The 24,668-nt window shown below is 39.6% G+C and overlaps 1 protein-coding gene across 1 annotated transcript; it reads left to right on the top strand.

Moving 5' to 3' along the window:
- Positions 1-513: 513 nt before the first annotated feature.
- Positions 514-19,420, top strand: SLC35D2 (solute carrier family 35 member D2; the record flags this gene model as incomplete). The annotated part of the gene is made up of 12 exons (XM_080638040.1): positions 514-653; positions 3,023-3,056; positions 4,839-4,925; positions 7,670-7,737; positions 8,814-8,885; positions 10,503-10,571; positions 11,587-11,689; positions 12,896-12,988; positions 15,785-15,852; positions 16,600-16,678; positions 18,529-18,611; positions 19,230-19,420. 12 exons carry the CDS (start codon positions 514-516, stop codon positions 19,330-19,332), a joined length of 999 nt encoding a protein of 332 aa, XP_080494166.1. The 3' UTR covers positions 19,333-19,420.
- Positions 19,421-24,668: the final 5,248 nt, after the last annotated feature.

Below are 24,668 nucleotides of genomic sequence, written 5' to 3'. Positions count from 1 at the left end.
TTGTTTTTTGACAAACTTCTGAGGGGCTGGGCTTGTGGAAGCGGTGTGGGGCCGAGGTGGGTTGCAGTCCTGAGTGCTTTGAGCCTCCTCCTTGCCTGAGGGTGAGTGCCCAGAGGCGCCGAGCTCTTTTCCCACCAGACTGGTAAACACTAGACAAGCTGGTGCCGGACGGTGGTCCCCGGCGCGGCTGAACCTGGGGACCTGCCCCCTGGTCCAGCGGCGTCCGGCGGCAGCACTTCGCTCTGGGTTTCACCCCTCGTACCTTCCCCCTCGGCCGATCCCCAGCCGGCTGCGCTGCCGGGGCTGGGCCGGAGGGGAGAGAAAGAGGGGTGGGGCGGCGGCAGGCCTCACACTAGGGCTCCCCACAGCTCTCCGCCCCGCCAGGGAGCGCCGTGCCGCAGCTGCCGGTCCGCGCTGCTCGGGGCCGGGCCAGGCCGGGCCCGGGAGGAGGGGTGGTGGCCCGGCTGGCTGCAGTCCGCGGGGAAGCCTTGGCCGCAGACGTTCCTCGCCACGATGAGCGCCGGGCAGGCCGCGGGGGAGGCGGCGGGTTCCGCCGCGCCGTCGGCGCTTCCCAGAGTGCTCTCAGCCCTTTTCTACGGGACGTGCTCGTTCTTCATCGTGCTGGTGAACAAGGCCCTGCTCAGCGCCTACAGGTGAGGGCCGGCGGCGCGGGCCGGACCACAGGCAGCGGCAGGGCTGGCGGCGGGGCCTGTCCCGGTTCTGTCCCGGCCCGGACGTCCCGGGGCCTGGCGGCGGGACCGCTCACTGCCTGGCGAGGGCGAGCTCCCGAACCGGAGTGGAGCCGGGCCACCCCTCGCCGCCCGTCGGGGAGCTTTCCCATTGCCGTTCGCATCACATAGGGGTGTCGGGCTGAGGCAGTCACCTGGACCACCGGCACAGGAGCTGTCACAGTAAGCGCTGAGAGCCGGATCGGTGGCTTCAGTTTCCGGCCCCGTTTTGTCCAGTATATACCGCTTCGGCAACACCGCCCGACGGCAAAGTCAGTGTCAGACGTACTTTTGCAGCAGGCTAGTCTTTTCCTCGAAGGCCTTCCGTTATTCCCAGCATCGAGGCTAGCGTTTCACCGGTTGTATCACCTTAAGTCCGTCAGGGAAATAGCGTTTCCCCTAATTGTGCCTGCCAGTCTGGTTACCTTTCTTTTCGTAACAAAACGCGAAAAGCAAACCCTAGAAAATCTCATCATAAAACCACCAAAGCTACATCTTTGACTTGATGGGGCATCCCATATGGACTCATTGTCCTGTAGCTGTGAACTTTTCACCATTACTATTCTTTGCTTTAAAAGTTTGCTCTGGTTTTGCTGTGTTTCAGCCCATTCTGAACTAGGAAAAATAAACCAAAACAAAACATGAAAAATGTTTAAAGGCAGAAAAAGTTAAAAAACAAAACTTGCATGTATTTTCTAACATTCAGTGCTATTTGAACACAGAACAGGTGTATATAACATTTCCCAAAAATGATGCAAGGCAAGCTGAGATTTTGTTTTATAGTGGTTTTCATCATACAATCTGCAGTAAGTCCCTGACATGTGTCCAGCACATCCGTGAAAGATAATGAAGGACAGCATGCCCATCTGGAAGCCAAAGTTTTGTATACAGACCTTACATATGAGGTTGTTTAGGGCTCTTCAAATGAAAAATGCCTGGAGAAATCTGCATTGTGCAGAAGTCTCCATATTTATATGGTGTAGCTGTATGTACAAGCCAGTTTAGGGGTCACAAGATTATAAATGGAAGTCCTGTTTCTTCTGCTCATTTTTGGGGTGGTTTTTTTTGTTTGTTTGTTTGTTTTTCTTTTTTTCTTTTTTCTCCTTCCCCCAATACTTCTCTTTCCTGTAATCAATTTTGCTACTGGCCACTCTTGAGTCTATATTAGTGTTACAACTCCAGTGTTGTTGGAGCCCTTCTGCTGTGTTTCAGAGCATTTCTTCCTTTTGCTAATACTATGTTCCTGTCCCATTGGTGCTCATTTGAGATTTACATTTCTCAGCACACCAGGCAGCAGTGTCACAATTCCCGGTGTCTTCTGTGATAAATAGCCACAATTGTAAGGAGCCATGATAATGAAAAATCACAACACTTGCTGTGAATGTGGATCCTCCTCAGGCATTTGTTAGTGCAGATGTACACAGAGAATGAAATGGGTTTTATTTGGACTTCTTGGATGCAGGTTTCTGTGCGAACATTCCTGACGGTGCAGTCCAGCAAGATGCTGAATGACTCCAGGGAGGCAGCAGAAGCTGCCATGGTCAGGGAGCTCCTTGATACCCAAGACTTTTGGGCAAAGAGGCTCCAGCTAGTGCTAGTTATGACATGAAGCAGACATCATTCATAAATAACTTCTTTACTTGTGTTTCAGTATGCATACAGAGAGTTAGCAGTTAGTGCCACACATTGATTGGTTTTAATTTTATGTCAATTTAGGGAGTAAAATGGAAGCACTGAGGCTTTTCAGGAGTCCAGCTAAAGTTTCTGCTTTCTTAATATTTAAGTATCCATGCTTTCCAATAAAGATAACTGAGGGGTTATGGCAAGAATTTAGCTGGTTTAGCAGACAATAAATGTTTCTACATATACCTAGGTACCTTTATTTTCACAAAAACACACTCCTAGTGTGTTTGGGCTATGGACATAAGCTTCAAAGTTAGGGCAAGTGGAAGAGATTCAAGTTACTATACCATCTCAGGATGTACAATGTATATGTGAGGCCACTCAAAAAATAATGCATTGTTAGAGTTCTCCAAATGTGTTGTTACCGTCACTTACAAATATCCCCAAAAGAATTAGTAATTTAGAATTGATCAACTGTGCATATGCTATATTGTTTGGATGCAGCTTGTGTTTTGCTGCAGCAGAAATAAAATGTTAGGACTCTGATAAGGGTAGCAGTTCCTGAACTCTTCTGAAGGACAGGCCAGATATCCACATGTCCAGTTGTTGGCTTTGGTGCTAAATTTCATTTTTTTTTTTCTCAGAATGAAATATCTGTTTATGTTTTTCAGCTTCCCATCACCAGTGTTTCTTGGCATTGGACAGGTATGTTCACAAGTAAAGCATACTAAATGTACTTATTATTTTGTAAATTAAACTAATGTTAGCATGGGGGGAATGAGCATAAGGAGCAGGAATCTCAGTTTTACTGCACTGCTTCTCTTCTGAATTAGATAGATTAGATGTAAGGAGGAGTGATTTGTTTTAGTGAGATCAAGGAAGTTTCAAGTCAAAACTACTACCTGTGAAGAGTCAGGTAAAGGACTGGAAATGCCATTTATTTGCCTTTGTAAAGTTCAGTAATTAAGAGGTCTGGCTGTCAAAACTGTCAGCGTTTGTTCTAGTAAGTGCCTAGATCCTATAAGACTCCTTGAGCATTTGTGGATTTTATGCAGAGATATTGCCTCTGTTTGCAGACAAATCATGTATTTCCTCATAAATTTCTCTGCTGTTTCCCAGGAGTTTTCCAGTAGGGCTACTACACAGTTTTGGTTCTTTGTTGCCTTATTTACCTGTGGGCAATTTGCAGTACTGTAGCAGAAATATATGTTTGTGTAATTCCTCTTTTCTTTTCTTTTCTTTTCTTTTCTTTTCTTTTCTTTTCTTTTCTTTTCTTTTCTTTTCTGTTCTCTCTTCTCTTCTCTTCTCTTCTCTTCTCTTCTTTTCTCTTCTCTTCTCTTTTCTCTTCTCTTCCTTTCCCTTTCCCTTTCCCTTTCCCTTTCCCTTTCCTTTTTCTTTTATTTATTTTTTATTATTATTCATTATTATTTATGTTGTTAGTAGGCATCATAGTAAAACCAAGGTTCAAATGTATAACTGCAGAGGTATGGCTGGGAAAGATGGAGCCTTGAAGCAAGTGTGGTTTAGGCAAATACATTTAAAACAGAGGATTTACTTTCTGCTAAGGTTGCAAGCCAAGGGGTAGTGAGAAAGAGGTGAAAACAAGGTACTGCAAGTCTGACATCTCTGCTGCTTGGTGCTGAAGTAAAATGTCTAGTAGAGTCTTGGCAGTGTGAGAGGGTGAGGCAAAGTTTCGCCCATCTAGTCTGCACAAGGAACCACCCAGATGATGTTTCAGTGGAAGCCAAAGAATATAAAATGTGGCAATAATTCATGTTAAAGGCAATGTTATGGCTTTGTTTCATTGCAGAACTTAAGACTCAGTAGCATTTCCATTTTTTTGTTGTCTGATCCTTCCAAGACTTCCCTGAACATTTTGTAAAGTGCATATAATATGGTATAATGCTTTAGTCTGCAGAGTGTGACTCCACCCCATCCTCTAGATAGTCTATTATTGTATTTTTTAATAAGAAAAATGTTAATTTTTTTTTCATCCCTGGGGCAAGCATTATGATGTGTGATTGCTCAGATATTCTCCTTCATCGTATCTATATCTTTATTGTTTCTTCCTCATGTTGTCAACAGAGTGATCCATGCACAACCCCTGCCTCACATTACCAAAAAAACTGTAGGAGTGTGTCCTCAGACTAACCAACACTCAGTGAAAACAGCATCACTACTCTGGGATCCTGTCCTGTTTTATTTTCTCAGCTCCTTCTCAGCATGCATTGTTTTGCAGGGTGCTGCTAATTTTCTCAAGCTAGTAAAGAATATGTCTGTATTATACTTTTAACTAAATAACTGGCCAAATTCATAAGAATAAAGCTATTCCAGTTTATTAATTGCATTCTGTATTTTTTTTAACAGAAATACCTAATACCTAGCATTTGTCAAATGCATGTAAAGATTTTGTTTTTGAAGCAGTTCTTTCATTCGTACATGACAGTTTTGCTTTTACATGACTTTTTGGTTTTTCTCTTTGTTTAGATGGCAGCCACTATACTTATCTTGTATGTGTCAAAAATAAATAAGATTGTTCACTTCCCCGATTTTGACAAAAGTATACCTCTAAAGGTAAGGATCGCATAGGTTCTAATAATAATAATAAAATGTTACCTCTTATACTGGCATTCTTTCTTATGGTGACAAGATAGAACAACAGATAAAAATTGCATTGTTTGTCAAGTGTGATTATTTATATCTTTGTTTCATTTAATATTAGATTTGACCATGTTAATTTCACTGCAATATTTACGCCTTTTATTTGCAGAGAAATCTGGTGCCATTTTGGCAGGTCGTACAAGGGAAAAGGTGCTGTACCTTCATACAGCTGATGAAATCTTTCAGATTCCTGAAGTATTTTTCTGGATATATACAGTTACCTCTAGGATCAATGGGAGATCTGTGTTTCAGAAAAAAATTTGACCACAATATGAAGAGAGAAAGGCTGCTTGGGAATTTGAATGGGACGTGTGGTAAAACAGTAGGAAAAGAATATGTGATAGACCAAAAACCTGAACAGCAGTTGACTCCAAATGTAAGATTTGTGTTCCACAGGAGTGACTAAAATAGTGCTCACTGAAAATATTGTAGGCGGGGGATAGCTCCTACCTAAAGTATACATGGTCTGAGGAGGCGGGACAGAGAAAATGTGAGAGGATCTTTTATTATCTCCGACTGGAAGCTAGGATCTGGAATGGCTACAGCAATGATCCTTGTAGACTTTTGCATCTATGTGCAATATTGCTGGAGCTTTACGTGATGCATAAGCCTGTGCATTTATTTTTTTGTTGCAGGGTATTGATCAGTGTTTGCTCAGAGGTACAGATAGAGTTAGCTCCCAGCTTGGCTGCAGGGCTCAGATATCATACCTTTTCAGGCCAGCATCTTCAGAATCTTGTACTATCAGTATGAGGTTTACTATAAATGTCTTGCAGCCACTGCTGAATGCTGTTTATTCTTAATGCATACTGAAATTATTGGCCAATTGTAAAATGGACAATCCTTATTTATTCCAAAATATGAAAGAAGAAGGTTTCCAAGTGGGTAGTTTTTTGAGTTCTGCATATAAACAATGTGAGAAGCTACTTCCCTCCACCTCCCCCTCCTTCCTACTATGCCCTTTCTTTGCCGTTGGCTTTACTTTAGCGTTAGTATAAATTCACTGAAAAAAATACAGCACCTATTTTCTTTGTTTTAATAATATCTATCCTTTGCAATACTTCCCTGGATATGCTGGGAGCAGTCAGCACTGCAGCACCTAGGACTTGTATATTGCCTGTAGTGCTGGATTAAACTAGTCACAGTTAATCAGATGGATTACTTATTGTTGATTTCTTTACTTTTTAAAGCCTCCTCTGACTGACTCTTCATCCTTTTGACAACTTCCGCTTTCATTGACACTAAAATTATCATTGCTTTTCACACCAGGACTGGTTTATGTGCTCGGTTCTTTCAGCTAGAGTTTCTAAATTAGCAAGGTGCTTTTTTTAGTGATGAAGCTTTGGAGTGCTTGACCCTTTCTAAGTAAATGTTTCACTGATCTCTGATGTTGTGATTTTATCTTTACAACAGATGGATTTCAGAGGAAAACAAATGTAATGTCAGCTCTGCTTTCATCCTATGAATGAAATAGACAATTTTTTCTAAAAAATATGTAGAAAAGATAGTGCATTATAATTTCTTTTTCAAACTTATGTTGACAGGCTGAGTATTCATTGTTACTTATACTCCTGTTTATAATCCTGTTTACTTTTGCTTTCACTTAAAAGTTAACTTTAGTTAGCTGTGGTTAACTTTTACTGCACTTTTCTCTCTGCTTTGCTGTCAAAGAAATGCAGAATTGTTAACATAGATAAAGTGCAGCCCACTCCTCTGTATGCTTTTCCAGCACACAATGGTATAAGAGGGCGTAGCCTCCAATCGCAATTTGCTGTTCAGTCTCCTGGGGCACATATAGGCACAACAACAGCAGCTATTACACGTTAGGATAGAGGACTCGTCTTTCTCCGGTTTCAGCTCCACTTGACTAATAGTGAGTGGGATTAGATGTACACACCACCTTTGTCCCCATTGATTACTTTGGTTGGTTTTAATCTTCTGCAGCTTTTCTGTGGTGGGAGAATTAAGAGCTTTGAGCTGCAGCTGAATATTGTGTAGGGATGCCTCACTTGCACATTTTCTTAAGGCTTTGAATGTCACTTACTGTTCCTCTGTATTGTGTTAAGGCCCCTATGTTTCTGTGCAAGTCAGTCTCATTATGATAGAAGCTGGAAAAGGTAAAGTTTATTTTACCCTAAATACCTTTTTTTTTGCTTTCTCTTATCTCACATAGCATAATTTGTTGGGTAGATCTGAAATGGTGTGTCTGCCAGGCATATTAATGTGAAGTTCATAAAGAAGCATAGCATGCTTACTCAGTATAAAGTTTATTTATTCTTTTATTTCACCTGTTCTCTTTCGTATTTAGCTACTGTTATTAATACTACTTTATGCCTAACATTCAGATGTTATGATGGGTATTAATCAGAGGATTGTAAGTAATTCAAATAAAACCGTTTAACATTTAAGTGGAGTCTAAGTCTCATTAGAGGTAGATTGCAACTCTCCTAATGAAACCAGTGGAGCTGTGGTTGTGAATGGTCACATGAACAAGAGCTGCAGATCAGTTTGCAGCACAGTTAATTCTTTTTTTTCCTTAAAAAACCCTCTTCTTGCTAAAAGTACATCTCATATTAATACAGTTATCAATTCTAACAAAGTTTCTTAACAGTGCTTAAAACATAATAATCTGAGTTATGCTTTTAATTTTATCACAGTTGTTTCCTCTGCCTCTGATTTATGTTGGAAACCACATAAGTGGATTATCAAGTACCAGCAAACTCAGGTACAGTAAATGGAAGATATAAGTAAACTGTTTGGATTTTAACCCTTTTCTTTTGCAAGGGGTAAAAATCCTGTAAAAGTTGGATTCATGGGTTCTTCTTTCCCATTTTCTAACTGTATTTTTAAAAGAAAAATGTTTATTAGGTTATTTTAAACATAAGTGTAACATAGCCTCCTCCTGTGGCTGACATATTTTAGATTTACTTTCATAACTAATTTTTATAACAGAAAAGTAAGAATGGCTGCAATGTTTCTACCATTATAATTTTGTTAAATCATGACACATTTGTTTACATTTTAGAATTTTTCATCTTGAGTTGTCTCTAAGGTGTAGATGATACTGTGCATAACTTCAGAATGTCTGTTGGAAAGTGATTTTACTCCATGTTAGGATTTGTATCACTTATTAATGCAGTTGCTAAAAGTTATCTTGAACAGGGAATTAATTGGTCCATATGGCCATGCTGTCAGATTTCCAAAGTGTCAGATGCAAGTGTTTTCTCAAATTTTGAAAAATTTCCAGTGACTTTGTGTAGAACAACAGTATGTTGTTCAAAAGTAGCTGTTTATTGGTGCTCGCAGCTGATCCCGCCTTTCCTACTTTCTCTGATTTTTTTCTTGTGGATTTATTTTACTTTTTTTAAAGCACAGTTTGTTTGCTAAGCATGTTTTCTTTGTATTTTATTTCTGTTACATGTTTTCAAAGGCAGGTTTATTGTGTGTCCTTTACGTTTACAACAGAAATAATTTTTACTTGCTCTGCCCAGGAATTATTTCATAGGGGCTGTGCTAGGTATAAAATAGCTTGTATGTTCCATTTCAGTGATGCAGAGGGACCTTTTAGGAGGTAGCCAGTTGCATTGTTTTACAAACTGGCAAATCTTGTTATTTGTCAATAATTCAGTTATGTCAGACTGACATTTTTGCATATAAGCTAAGTGGCTGGAAATTTGTTTTGGTTGCTTATTGCTGAGCTAATGGTTTTATCCTCTGGTTAGTAAACTTAAATAAGAATTAGAACATAAACATGCTGTTAATCTGATGCTATGCTTGAATTTTTATGTGTTTTTTTGACAGTTTGCCGATGTTTACTGTGCTCAGGAAGTTTACCATTCCACTTACTTTACTGCTGGAAATCATCATACTTGGGTGATCCTTTTTTTTTTTTTTTTTTTTTTTTAATTTAAGATACCTTTATTTTAGATCATATAAAATGGATTACTAGTGGCATCTCATCAGGATATTGATTTTTACTGACAAATAGAGAAAAGCAAAGAAAGTGGATTTATGTAGCTTTTTTGAAGACATAGGTATATGCATTTTAGTGAATACAGGGGGAAAAAGTAGCTGTCATTTAGCCAGCTCATTCTCTTGACTGTTACGCAGGAATCAGGTAAGGAAAGCACAACTCGGACAGTATTTTTAATGAGAAACTAAGAAGTATATGGTATTGCAGCTTGGGATCAGTAGTTTCAGTTGTGCTGACCTGGAAGAAAAGGAATATAAATATTTCAGCTGAATCTGAACCCAAGCAACATGAGAATGACAATCAGGGGAAAAGCTTTTCAAAAAGCTCCAGGTAGACTCTCATCTCCTTTTGACTGAAGCAACAGTTGATCAGTGTGATGCATATTTGGGGATGTTCTGGGATTCTTTTCTAGTTGTAAGTTCTTACAGGAAAAGCAGAACTTGCTGTCTTCTCTTGTTGGCCTAAGGACTCACATGAGGAACTGAGGAAAATGTGAGTCAGTGAAGTTGTCATCAGCTCCCAGATGGACTACAGCTATGTGGTGTATGAGTGCAAGTAACATCCTAGCCTAAAGGAAGCTTAAGAGCAGAACGCTGTATTCTCTATTCTTACAGACTGCTGCAGTGTATTTCTTCAGAGCTGAAAATGAAAGGACTCCAAAGAGTCCATGCTGGATTACCTCAGGATTTGAAAAGCAGTCAAGATTTGGGTTCTTACTGTCAAGAGCCACTATGATCAAAGCCTAAGATATCTAAAGACAGCATATAGCTTTGTGGTTGGGACAGTGGTCCACAGTTAGGCTCGTTTGACACAGGATTTCTGCAAGAGCATTGTACATTTTGTTTTGATGGATCTTTTCTCACAGGCCAGCTCAGAGCTGGGGCTAGCAAAGGCAAATGTAAGGCACGATGCAGTATTAAGACATTTTTAAATAAACTAGTAGAGATATAAGCAGAATAGTTATTTGTTACGCTTTTCCGTACTCTGTCGCAGTGCTGCTGCATACATAGTGAAGAATGTCATAAGCTTCTGTGTTTTCGCCTTCAAGTACAAGGTTTCAGTTTGATTTCAAAACAAGTATCTATTTGAAAAATAGCCAAGACAGTATGCTGTACAGCACCTTCCCCAAGAAAGGTGAGATGAAAAACTGCATGAGAGATGTGTCATGATTTTCCATTACTGAATTATGGAAAGACACTGTAGTATGTCCATTATGAATACAAATACACAGTAAATCACAGTTTGTCCCAGGGTTGTTACTTTAAAACTTTAATCTTTACTTTTGAAATTATCTAGCAGCAGAATGCTCACAATGTTTTTTGAATCTCTGTTCTCAGGGCCAAAGTCTGACAGCATGGTTCATGGTCAATCACATTGCTTCTGTAAGGTTATCATGACTGTGCCCTTGTATTAAATGTTCTATGATTACTAATTACTTTGAAACTTTTCAGGCAGCCAGCCATTTAATCTCCTTTTCAAATAATAAAACTGTGAACTGTCTTAATTTTTGTCTGCAGGAAACGATATCCACTGAGCATTGTAGTCAGCGTATTTGCCATCATTCTTGGAGCTTTCATAGCAGCTGGGTAAGGTTTCCATTTGTTATATGAAGTCCTGTTATGAGAGGAGAGAAAACAGGAGGATTTTTTTCTGTGCCAAGTAAACCTGAATTAAGATCAATTACTCTGGATTAAGCTGGTTTCGAAAATTTCTCTACTGACATCATTTGGAAGTGCAGGAATACAAAGGGAAAAATTTAATTCCAGCTGGAAGTATTTGGGTACTTCTTTTTTCCCCTCGAGGTTTTCCTTTTTTACAGGATTACAAATGAAGCAAGTTAAAACTGTGTGAGGAATGCTGCTTTTATTTCCTAGTATCAATGTATTGTAATAATCTTAGAAAAATGTACTTTTGCTCTGGATAGAAAGCCTGATTTTTTTTTTCATTGTTGTTGTCAAATATTGTTTTGAGTTAAGCAATGTCTTTATTTTTTATTTTAGATAAAGTTCACAAAGCACTGGTATGCCAGTCTCCTTTGTTTTCTTTCTGTGAATATTCCTTTACTGAGCTGGAAACGTAGTGTTATTTTTTGTTTCTGGGCTTTGCTATGTACAAATGTTCTAATTTCCATGTAATGTGACTCAAATGGGGGCCATGTCTTATTAAATGAATATCCCTATATCCATGAGGTGACTAGTCAAAACAGAAAGGATGACAATACGTCTGGGCTACCTGTAAAAAACAAGTAGTTTTTCCCTAGCTACTTCTTGTGTTAAAAGAAATAGGTAAGTATGCTCAGTAATAATTGGACAAGTTGTCACGATTGAAGCAGATGGAATTTTTCATGGAATGAAAACTGAACATTTCTGAACACTTCCATGCTGAGTACTGGGAACTCTCTGATGACTCATTTATGATGGTCCTGTGACTGAAGAAAAGTAAAGTACTTTGACTTACAAAGAAGGCTTGAAGTACAACCTGTGACTTGCTGCAGTTGTCAGGATTTTCATTTCCTCATTTATGATAACTTTTTAAGTAAACAAATAATTGCAATGCATTGTATACTGTTTGTTTATTTACAAAATAATATTTCTTTCCCAGGTCTGATCTGTCTTTTAATCTGGAGGGTTACACCTTTGTGTTGCTGAATGATATCTTTACAGCAGCAAATGGAGTTTACACAAAGCAGAAAATGGATCCAAAGGTAACTGTGGTGATTAGGTTGAGTTTAATTTTATGACAATATCATTACAGTGGGTTGCCTATGATATGACTATGAACATACAGTTAGGAACTAATAATTAGTTTCATTTGCTTTCATATTGCAGTTGATAGATGCATGCTTAATAAACTTGATTTACTTGATTAATAAACTTGATCTGTACATCTAAGGAAGATGACTTTTTGAATAGAAACACACATTTAGTGAGGTTTCTGTAAAATAATCTTCTGGGTAGGAACAGTGACCTGTCCAGTAACTGCAAAAACTGCTGTCTTTTTTAGCTATTTAATAGCAGGTCTACCAAACCCAAATATTAGAAAGAAGGAATTAGGTGATACCTCGATACATTATACTTCATGTAAACATTGAGCAGGCTGCTCTTCAAAGACAGTGCCATTAAAATGTACCAAAACATAGCAAACAGCAGTCCTGGAAATGCTGGATAAAGGTTTTGTCACTGACTTTTGTGGTTCAGTTTGTGAAAATATGTATCTCAGGAGTCACATAGAGTCCAGACTCTGCATGTTTCTTTGTGAGCAGCACTTAACAGCTTCTCAGCTTTCTGCAGAATACAGGATTTCATTGTAAAGCAAGAGAGAAGCTGGAGAGATTTGCTAAGTAGCACGGCTGAATCTGGAGGAAGGAAAGGCTGCTTTTAATTTCCCCTAATCTTCTGCCTTTTTTCAGGCAAGTTAACCAACAGGATGTATGGCATGCCCCAAGTTACTTGAAGGTGCATCAGTTACCAGTGATTGCAGATGCTCCATCTAGAAGTCAGACTTCATTAATTTTTTGTTATGCTTGCAATAGGGAGCCACCCAGCCCTATGCTTTCCTGGTTGATTTGCATTAAATGATGTGGGTAATCCCTTGGCCATGCAGAGACTTACATAGTGTCTAACACAAAGCAGTTCTGGACCAGTGCCTTGGGAACTTTCTAACTAGGTGGTGTTGTAGAACCTGTCCAAGGTATAGCAGAGCAGTAATACTCTCCTGAGCATACAGATAAAGTGATTGAAATGGAAACCCAGCTCAATACTAAACACTGAATCCAAGGTCACAAGCTTGTATTTTAAATTGAAATGTGCTATGTTTTGTCTGCTCATTAACAACAGATTGCCAGAGTAATATTTAGTATTTTGTTCCCAATTGGCTCGTAATTGCAAACACCATGTTTCATTTTCCACAGGAGTTGGGGAAATACGGTGTCCTTTTCTATAATGCTTGTTTCATGGTGATTCCAACAGTTATTATTAGCTTTTCTACTGGAGACTTTCAGCAGGTAAGGAGCAATACTGCATATCTCAGACTGCTAACGGTATTTTGTTCAAGGTGATTTTTTGGTTTTGTTGGGGTTTTTTTTTCAAAAGTAGGGGGAGGTTGGTGGGAATTTTTGTTTGTTTTTAAAGAGGTAATCCTACCTCCATATTAATGACTAGTATTTGAAATATGTGACTTGGACTTGCCCTTCATAGGTAAGAACTTTTAATTATTCTCTCTAAGGAGAAGCTGCATTTGTGTGATAGCTCTTGCCATGTGTGATTTGCCACATGCCACAAAATAAGATTGCAAATACCAAAACCAAACAATTTCCAGTCCGTCATTCTCATGCAGAGAACAGATTCCTGTTTAGTCTCAGTCTAGTTAGTAACCTATATGTGGCATTCTTATGGAATGGCACCGTGACTCTCCATAGCTAATAACACAGTCTAACACCTTGGGCAGAATGTCCTGGCACATAAAGTATCAGACCAAGAGGTTTGTGGTTTTTTGGCTCCCTCACAGACTTACTGAATTGACTTTTTCTTACCAGTAAAATGAGTATAGACACTCATATTACTTTTTGGAAATGTTTGAGGTTTGCCAATAAAAATTGTTACAGAGCTTGAGGGTCTCATAAATCATTGCAGTGTCCCTTGTTGTGCCCTGAATTCACATGATTTTGTCGTTGTGTTCTTAGAAGTCTGTTTTATGTGGAAAAATTGTCATTCTCTGAAAATGATGGATTTAGATCTGCTCTGAATATGAAATCTCTCCTTGTGATGTCAGTCCAGCATGACCTTTTGCCAGTGTAGGAAAATGCAGCTGATGCCTTTCTTGGCACATGTACTGGGGGCCAAGTTTGACTGTAAGATTTCCACTGCTTTCCCCACAGTCAGGCTGGAGGCATTTTGGGAGAACTGGGCAAAGAAGTTTACCTTGCTGCTAGGTTTATTCCATGGGAAAAATAAGGAGTTGTTCATTTGGCACAAAAATTTAATCTTCAGTTACCTGAAAAGAATAAATGAATGTCAGACAAATGCATATTGCACATATGCATTGGCTTGCTCACTTAATATTAAAAGTCCCATTAAATGATATGGATAATTAGTGTCTATGTGATACAAAGAGATTAAATCTCTTTAGTGTCTATGTGATGCACAGATTAAATCTCTGAAAAAAAAGGGAGAAAATGAAAAAATACTGATGAAAAATCAACAAATCATTGTAGATCTGTATTCAGCAGATTTTCAGGCCATGGAAGTTGGTTTGCTTTTACCCTATCAGAGCTTTTTGCCTTGATCTGTTGCAGACACTGCACAGCATGTGTCTTTTGCCAGTCAAAATATCAATACCATGTCTATGTAATAGGGAGATTGCTTCTGCTCCTCTAGCTAGTTCTGGAATAGTAGATACTATGTCTTTCAAGATTGCAGTTTGTGAGTGTCCCAGTATTCACTTTTCCTCCTGGCTGACTAGGAATACGGGAAAGCGTGATGCAATGGAAGAGAAAGGAAGTCCTGGAATGTCTCTCTGTAATACTTCGCAGTTTGTTGTTGCACACCACAGCACAATGGAAGCAGGGCAAAGCTGCCCACGATCCCTCCAACCTGTTACCTCAGGTGGTGGAGGCTAAGCTAGTCACAGCTCAGGATGGACTAACAGGCCTTTATTCTGTTTCTAAGGAATGTGTTCAGCCTTTGATGAGGTTTGTGCTGATATAGGTGACTTGAAACTAATCAGATTAAAATAAGGCATTCCCTGGAGTCTCTAGAGATGGGAAAGAATTCATGACATATATCTTAAAGGTTGTTGTGTGGCACTGTGTGTTTGTTTGCTGTGTGTCACTAAGGAGCAGACTTCATAGAAATACAGCATCATAGAACAGTTAGGGTTGGAAAGGACCTTAAGATCATCTAGTTCCAAAATGATGATTTAGTCTTTTCACTGACCTTCATTGTTGAAAGACCTTAGCAGTGCTTATTTATTCTAGTTTAGAGGTAAAAAATGAAGGCTTGGACCTTGAAAGCTGACTGGCTAAGAAAGTTGGGGCTTTCTGGAGACTAGAAGGCTGCATGGGGACCTCATAGCAGCCTTCCAGTATCTGACATATCTGCAAGGATGCTGGAGAGGGACTCTTCATCAAGGACTGTAGTGGTAAGACAAGGAATAATGGGTTCAAACTTAAACAGGGGAAGTTCAGGTTAGATATAAGGAAGTGAGGGTGGTGAGGCACTAGAATTGGTTGCCCAAAGAAGTGGTGAATGCTCCATCTCTGGCAGTGTTCAAGGCCAGATTGGAAAGAGCCTTGGGTGATGTGGTCTGTGTCTTTTCCAACACTTAACTATTCTATGATTCTAAGAATCTATGAAACAGATTTCAAGGAGGTTATTTATTTATTTGTTTTTTCTCCCTGTGTCATTTCAACACTATATTATACTATTATATTATCACTATATTATCACTATACAATATTAATCATTGTTGTTAACTATCAATAAATATAAAACCACAAATTCTCTGTATTGTATTTTTTTTATTGCTTGCAGTATGCAGTTTTATATCTGCACTGCTATATATACATGATACAGGTGTGTGTCTAGGCATCATGTGTGCCATCATCCTGTTTCTGAATTTAAATGCCTTAAACTGTTTTCAGTAGTATATGAATGTTTTGTAATTATAATATGATAATATGAATCAAATGCATTTTGTGATTTTGCACATTTTTATATTAACTATATTTTATATGTATTTACAGTTGATTATATAGTACATAATTCTCTCTCTCATTTTTTTTTTTTTTTTTTTTTAATAGGCAACACATTTCCAGCACTGGACAAATTTTTTATTTGTCTTTCAATTTATTCTTTCCTGCTTTTTGGGGTAAGGACATAGGGCAATCAAGTAAGGTGTTTTAGTGACAGTGTTTCAAATTGCAGATCTCAAATGTAAGACTCACCAGTAAGTTATGTTAAAATTTAAAGAAAATTTATTTCCCACCCTAGGCTTCTGTCTTGTCTTTTAGTTATTTCTAAAAATGTAAATAACAGTATCACTACTGTCTGTGGTGTTGCCATCACAGTACAGTGATCAAAATCACAACATTCAGCATTTTATTTTCTGTACTCAGGATCTCTGTTGGCTGTCTCTTCTGATTTACTTCTTTGCAGTTAATAGAATGTAAGCCCTTTAGTGTATAGGAACTGTTGCAGTGTGTTCTTTAAAGTACTTGGAAAAGCAAGGGAGACTCAAAAGTAATGAAACAATGCTTTGTTCCTGTTGGAACTGCTGAGTCAGAGGAAGAATAGAAAAAGAGTTGGTTTCTGTTCTGCTCCTTCATATGTCACCAACCAGCAGGTCAAACTAACTTCAAATACTGACATATGAGAAGCACAAAGAATAGGGATGGCTCTGCTAGAGCTAAAGCACCATAAATTTAGTATGTATTTATGGTACATCATTATCTTAAAATACAGATCCACAGAATTTTTTTTTAGGGTTTGGAACAGGTGGGATTGAAGATCCCAGCAAAATACCAATCCAAAAACTGTTGGAAAATTTCAAAAGTGTTGCTAAACTTCTGAGATCTCCAGAAGGAATTTATAAAACTTTCTCCTTTACCTAATTTAGGTTTCTCTTGATGTATTCTACTGTCCTATGCAGTCATTACAATTCTGCGCTCACAACGACAGTAGTTGGTGCCATCAAGGTGAGTTATGGGGCAGAAGAGGAAGACAGGAATGCTCAAATAAACAGGGAAGAGCATTGACTCAGTAGTGATCCTGGTTATGCTTTGAGCTGGAAACTCAAAATGAGGGCTAACACTAAGACATTGCATGTGCCAAACAAAGTCACGACGCAGAGTGACTTCGTTCTCGTCCACTGAAGCTCAGGTATACTCTAGAAAGACATGTATCAATGTATTTTTATTTTTCCTACAAGAGAAACTTGAACCACTTCTATTGAAAGTTGTAAATCTAACCACATTTCATTAGGTACTGTCACCTGCTTCTGTTCTGTATCAGGTTACTCTCAAGGTCAAGGTGGCCTGGTGCAAATCCAGTGCAAACTGATACAGACTAACCCACTTTCACTTTGGGCTGAACTGATTTAGTTGCAGCTAATACGTGGGGCACTCACAAAGAATAATGGCTAAGCTGTGGTAAGGAATGTATTGCTTTATGGTTAACTGCTTCAACCTCTATGTGAGAACTTGTATTGTAGCTGAATGGAGGATTTAATTTTGGTTTCCAGTCAATTTGATCAACACCAAAACATGCACGTCTTAAAAACTGAACTTGGTGTCCTTACAGTGTTTTCTCTAATCCAGTTTAATTTAAAGCCAGTGCAGCTTCCTTTGTGTTTATGAGGCCAGCATATCTGAGCAGGGAACGTCACTGACTACCCAAGCACCTTTTTGTGTGCCAGTTTAAAGAGAAGAATGGAGCTAGAAGAGTTTTAGCAAAAGACAGAACTTGTGCAGTTGTGAGTCAAACAGTTATCAGAACCCTAGGAACTAGGTTAGGCACAGGAATAACAGTCCTCGAGGTGCTCCCTGTATTCCTTGACTAAGGAATACAATTCCACCAGTTTAGCAAAATCCACAAGAGGAAGATGGTACTTCTTCTACAGCTTGGTGTTGTGGTTTTTTTTTTTTTTTGTTCAGTTTTTTGGTTGGTTGGCTAGGTGTTTGTTTGTTTTTTGAAGCTGTCAGGATTAATCAATCTAGTAGTTTTCATTCTCTGGCCCTAGAAGTATTCTTTTAAATTTTATATGTGTGCATTGAACCATTAAGATGGACCAACGCTATTTCTGTTTTCTGAGCAACAATAGTCTTTGAGGCATTTTAAACAGTTTTAAAGGTGAGAAGCACTTTATGATGCTGTAGTCCAGCAGAAACTGGTAGAAATTATGTCATTGTCCAGGCTAGCTGCTAAAACATGTGAAACCAACACAGTGTTGGTAAAATGATCACACAGTTCTGTAGTTTTCCTTCTGTTTATAGGGGACTAGATGGGGGTGGGATGAGAGGTAGAATCTTTAGACTGTGCCTGCCTTGAACTTCAGCCAAGTGCTTTCAATGCACATTTTGTTGGCAAAGTAAGGAGGTAACCATTTCAAATCAATAATAAAAAGTTTTAAAGCATACTTTTTATGCTTGAGAACCCAAAACCTACTTTTAAGAAATGGGATTTGAAAGGAGCTTTCCAAAGATGAAAAAGAAGTACATTTTCAGAAGGTGGCCATGCTCCATTTTGCTTAATATCAAATAGCTGATTTTCTGTTTTCTTTCTTGGTTTTTGGTTTGTTGGTTTGTTTTTTCTTTCATTCCCAGAAAGTCACTCTCAGTGTATTACGTGCATTTAGTAAACTTTTATTATTTTATTTCACTGTGACAATACTCATAAGGCTGTTACCCCATGAATATAATTTAAATGCTGATTTTAAAGTGGCCAGCAACAGAGTATAGCTATTTCCTAAGAAAATAAATCGTTATCCTTTATATTCTTGGAGATGAAAGCTGACTTGAATAAATGCAATGTCTTTGTTTCCTTTCAGAATATATCCATTGCTTACATTGGAATGTTGATTGGTGGAGATTACATGTTCTCCATGTTAAACTTCATAGGGCTAAATATTTGGTGAGTGGAACTTGGAATAACCTTTGTTTGTTATAAAGGGGAAAATTTCTTAGTGAGATACACTTTTATGTTTTGTTTCATTTGGCCCACTTTGGTGAGGCTGTTTTGAAACTACCAACCTGAAGAAGCACTGCCTCAGGATATAAAGTTCATTACAATTAGTTGTCTTTTCATGTCTGTTTTCAGATATTGAATCTTACTGTGGTAGGATCTTAACTATGGAAATATGCTTGCAGTTTTACTATGTGAGATTGAGTTCACTGGGTTTTTTATGAGCAACGGTTCTGAGCTGTGAGGCTTCCAAGTAAAAGCCGAGTGGTGTGAGAAGTAAAAACACCAACTCAATGAGCTGTGCCCATTGAATATGAGTTATAACTTGTGAGTTGTTACTTTCTGTGTTTGGGTGAGCAGTTACATCTGTTTGTTTGAATCTGTTTGAGAAACTAATAATTGATCTTTGTCAGCTCAGGCCTGACTTCTCAGATGGCTTACGTGGTCTGAGGCACTCCTAATTTATGCTAGCTGGTATTCTTTAATTTTTGGAAGGAAGGGTACATATTTATAGAATGACATATACAACACCAAGTATCTCTGACACCTCTGTTCTCTTTTCTTTAGTATGGCAGGAGGACTCAGATACTCATTTTTAACTTTAAGAGGAAACAGCAAGCCTAAGCAACCTGGGGATGAAGAGAATGCATTTCCTGAATCAAATAGTTAGCCAAAATGCCCACCTTGAAAGAGACCGAAGATACAAGTTTGTTTAGCATTGCTGAGAACTTAATAAGTATACGCTGGAACAGATTTGGAACAAGGGAAAAAATCTACCTCAGTTGGCAGAGATGTGCACACAATTCATTGGTTCAGAAATACCTTGCACACCACGTGTTGTACGTGTGGACAAATTTAATTTTTGCTTTTTTTACATCACAAGCTAATTTATAAGAAGTAAGCCATGAGAAAATCTGAAGTTGTAAATTTCTTCATTTACCATACTTCGGTGCTATTTGTACTCGGAAACGTCTGTGAGATCTGTCTCAGTGTCTGCCATTACTCTCTGAGGCAAAGCTCCCTGTAAAGATCATGAGGCTTGATTCACCATTGCTTTATGACATAAACAATTTTTGATACTGGTGAAGAGGTGAAAAATACCAGTGATTCAGGATGCTTTCATGTATGATTTTGCTCTTGTCTAAGTGATGTAGAACATATGGGGTAAAGAGGAGATGTGCTCTTAGGTTGTTTCCTGTGTAAGTGTTGACTAAAGAATTCAGGATACAGCCTGGTGTGTTCAGGATGCATTATGTAGACATTCTTTCTCAGTCCTTTCTTCATCCTCAATAACATCATGATGTTCTCTGAATTGGCACTGTTGTTACAAGTGAACCTTCATAACTTTCCTGCAGGATCAAGGGGAGTAGGAAATTGAGCAAGGATTTTTTAATGTTTAAAAAGATTTTTATGTGTTTGAGCCAGTATCAAACAGGTGATTAGGAGAGATAACAAAGGTAAATGTTTTTGTTTAGTGCTGGCCCAGGGGTTAAAAAAAAAGGCCTAGAATGTGGTAGTCTGAGTTATCATCTGGGACAATAATGGCACGGTTCTGTATCTTTATTTCCTTCTCTGAAAATACAATTGATAATGCTTACCAGTGTCTCTGAGGATATAGCGTTAATCTTTGAGAACACAGTAGAAACATTGCAGCTTTGGAAGACAGCAGCGTAATTAATCTTGTTGAAGTTCTCAATTCCCTGCAAGCATGAGCCAAGATTTTTTTTAAAATAAATCAAAAGAAGATTTTGAAAGACCTTGACATGGAGTTAGGATTGTCTAATGACTTGCTTTATCCCCGTTTGAATTAAAATATAGCTAAATCTGAAATGCATTACTTTGTGACTAACGTGAATGACCAGATCTAAGAAACATGCAAGTAGCTCACACCAGCACCTTGAGGGAATGATTGTGCTGCCCACTCCTGTGTGGAGTTGAATGGCAAGAGGAGCAGTGGTTGCAGATGCCAGAACTGGAATTTAAGGGCACAGTCAAAGTGGAAACAGAAGCCTGGGCTATCCAGTTTCTTACAGCTGGCTAAGAGGTGTGACTTTAATTTTCTACTTACTGAAGAGGTGGGGAGAGAAAGGGTTCCTACAAATATTTTAGAGAAAGCTTCCATTTTTTAAGCATTTCCTTATTCTTAAAAAGCCTTGGGTATTTTTTAGTGTATTTTTTTATAGGACTTCTCTTTTTCCAGATTGTCTCTACCTCCAGAATCCTAATTATTGAACCTCAACTCTCTGCAGCGGTACAAGGCATTGGAAGGTTTCTGTTAATTACAAAAACATGGTGAGAGCCATTGCAGTACTGACGGACACATAGTTACACCTGCTAAATAAGATGTAGTTTCCACAAAGGAACAGCTACAGTATGCATTTGATTCATTAATATTTTACTGTACCTTTTACAAATAAAGAGATGCAGATCATAGTTTTAACAAGTTTTTCAATTTTTTGTGTGGATGGACATGCAGAGATAATGTTGATTCCAGTAAAATTCTGTTTGAAACTCTGGGAATATGAGCTCAACCAGGCTCAACTGTCACCTTAGAATTCAGGCAATTAGGGAAATGGCTTTTCATTCAGAACCTAAGTGATTGTGTCTTTCAGTTAACAAGGGTAGTAATTTAAAATTTATTTCTCTTAGGATACATCTGTGGGTAAACCTTTCCTACAGATTTCATATTAGCTTAATGAAATATTAAACCATTTGTAAAACTAGATTACTTTATTGCTGTGTGAAATTTCATTTTCTTTCTTTTGGGAAAATGGTAAAACCAGTTAGAAACAATGTCAGTCTTCAGAATACATATTTAAAAGAATTAGTAAGTGGGCTAGTTTTGAGAAATCTGCTACAGGCCGACCGATCAGGAGGACTCTGTGGATGAAGCTCTCTATAAACAAGGGCTCACAGGCCCTTGTCCTCATGGAGGACTTCAACCATCCTGATATCTGTGAAAGGGATGGTACGGCCCGGCACAAGCAATCCAGAAGGTTCCTCGATTGTGTGGAAGACAACTTCCTTCTGCAAGTAACAGAGGAGCTGACAAGGAGAGGTATCACAGTATGTTAGAGATTGGAAGGGACCTCAAAAGATCATCTAGTCCAATCCCCCTGCCAGAGCAGGAACACCTAGATAAGGTTACACAGGAATGTGTCCAGGCGGGTTTTGAATGTCTCCAGAGAAGGAGACTCCACAACCTCCCTGGGCAGCCTGTTCCAGTGTTCCGTCACCCTCACTGAGAAGAAGTTTCTTCTCAAGTTTAAGTGGAACCTCTTGTGTTCCAGTTTATACCCATTACCCCTTGTCTTATCATTGTTTGCCATTGAGAAGAGCCTGGCTCCATCCTCATGACACTCCCCCTTTATATATTTATATACACTATGGTGCCATGCTTGACCTCGTGCTCACCACCAAGGAAAGGCTGGTTGGAGATGTGATGCTCCAGGGCAGCCTTCGCTGTACCGATCATGAGATGGTCGAGTCCGAGATCCTCAGGGCAGTGAGAAGAGTGTGCAGCAATCTTGCTGCCTTGGACTTTAAGAGAGCAGACTTTGGCCTCTTCAGGAACCTGCTTAGTAAGGTTCCATGGGATATATCCCTAGAGGGCAGGGGGGCCCAAGACGGTTGGTATTCAAGGTTCCCCTGCTTCAAGCTCAGGAGTGTTGTGTCCCAACTAGAAGGAGGTACAGCAGGAGGGCCAGAAGACCTCCATGGATGGATGAGGAGCTGCTGAGAAAACTTAGAAGGTAAAAAGAAACTTACAGAAGGTGAGAGCAAGGACAGGTGGCCTGGGAAGAATACAAGGATGTTGTCTGGGAAGCTAGGGACCAGGTTAGGAAAGCTAAGGCCCAGATAGAATTGAGTCTGGCCAGGGATGTCAAGCATGACAGGAAAGGCTTCTATAGGTATGAACAGGTATACGATGGACAGGGGCAGAGCAGCTGACATCATCTACCTGGAGTTGTGCAAAGTGTTCAACACTGTCCCACACAACATCCTTGTCTCTAAATTGGAGAGACATCAATTTGATGGGTGGACCGCTCGGTGGATAAAGAACTGGCTGGATGGCTGCACGCAAAGAGTTGTGGTCAATGGCTCGATGTTCAACAGGAGATGGGTAACGAGTGGTGTCCCTCAGGGATTGGTGTTGGGACTGGTCTTGTTCAACATCTTTGTCAGTGACATGGACAGTGGGATTGAGTGCGCCTTCAGCAAGTTTGCTGATGACACCAAGCTGTGTGGTTCAGTTGATATGCCGGAGGGAAGGAATGCCATCCAGAGGGACCTTGACACGCTTGTAAGGTGGCGGATGCCAACCTTATGAAGTTCAACCATGACAAGTACAAGGTCCTACACCTGGGTTGGAGCAATCGCAGGCACAGCTACAGGTTGGGCAGAGAAGAGATTCAGAGCAGCCCTGCGGAGAAGGACTTGGGGGTGTTGGTCGATGAGAAAATGAACATGAACCGGCTTCAGTGTGTGCTCGCAGCCCAGAAAGCCAACCGCGTCCTGGGCTGCTTCAAGAGGAGCATGACCAGCAGGTCGAAGGAGGTGATCCTGCCCCTCTACTCTGCTCTTGTGAGACCCCACTTGGAGTATTGTGTGCAGTTCTGGTGTCCTCAACATAAAAAGGACTTGGAACTGTTGGAACAAGTCCAGAGGAGGGCCACGAGGATGTTCAGGGGGCTGGAGCACCTCCATTGTGAAGACAGGCTGAGAAAGTTGGGACTGTTCAGCCTGGAGAAGAGAAGGCTGCCTGGAGACCTCATAGCAGCCTTCCAGTATCTGAAGGGGGGCTACAAGAATGCTAGGGAGGGACTCTTCATCAGGGACTGTAGCAATAGAACGAGGGGTAACGGGTTCAAAGTTAAACAGGGGAGAGTTAGCTTAGATATAAGGAAGAAGTTCTTTACTGTGAGGGTGGTGAGGCACTGGAATGGGTTGCCCAAGGAAGGTGTCAATGCTCCATCCCTGGTAGTGTTCAAGTCCAGGTTGGACAGAGCCTTGGGGGACACGGTCTAGGGCGAGGTGTCCCTGGCCGTGGCAGAGGGGTTGGAACTTGATGATCTTAAGGTCCTTTCCAATCCCAACTATTTTATGAGTCTATGATTCTGTGAAGTAATGGGTTGACATCTGAACATCACATTCCTTTACAGAAGTGTTTTGTGGTTACATGCTGCTAGCTACAAAACTTGATTTTCAGGAGTCAGTGGCATTGCGTAATTACAAGGGAACATACAAAGAAACTTAAAAACATTAGCTGGACTGGAAAGGAATATTGTACTGTATATTGATCTGTTCATACTCTTAATTTTACAGGGATTGCTTAGCAGTGGATTAGCTGTAATGGAATAAGATTAGGAGAGATAAAGTGTGGTGATTACCCAAAGAAGCTTTCTGTCCATGCAATGTGTGAAGTTCTTGCATGATATCTGTGAAAGTCACAGATGTGATACCTCAAGCAAAAAACTTGGACTGGGCTGGATGAACAATTCTTTTACATTTGTAAGAATTTTTTCTCTCGGTATCTTGGCCTGATTTATGAATATTAGGCCTATGAAGCACTGCAGGCATCTCAGACTCTAGACTCAGACTCTAGCCTCTGGAAAAGAAAATGGCAAGGCAGCATGAGCAGAGCTGGAAGTGCAAAAGAGAAGACTGGCAGCTATGGAAGCTTGCGATTTGACTCCCATCATCAAATAGAAGTTATTTTCTTCCCTTCCCCCATTCAAATGAGGTTTTCGGCTTCATTGTTGCACATAAATAACACAGTGAAACTTGTTTGAAGTATTCCTTGAATAGCGAGTGATTCTGTGGGGAATTTGTGACTGTAAATATCTTTTTCAAGGGTAATTTTCAGTGCTTTTTTGATTTGATCAGCCTTACTTATGAGTTAAAACAGATGAAGTTGTAAGAGAGATTATGTAAGGAAATTGAGTTGTTGTTAAGATGGTAATAATTTTTTTATCTTCCTGTTATGGATAATTTAGTGTTACATTT

Source organism: Psittacula echo (genome assembly GCF_963264785.1).
Source record: "Psittacula echo genome assembly, chromosome: Z".
Classification (NCBI taxonomy): domain Eukaryota; kingdom Metazoa; phylum Chordata; class Aves; order Psittaciformes; family Psittacidae; genus Psittacula; species Psittacula echo.
The sequence above is the reverse complement of the archived record's forward strand: the minus strand, read 5'-3'. Positions and strand labels throughout refer to the sequence as shown.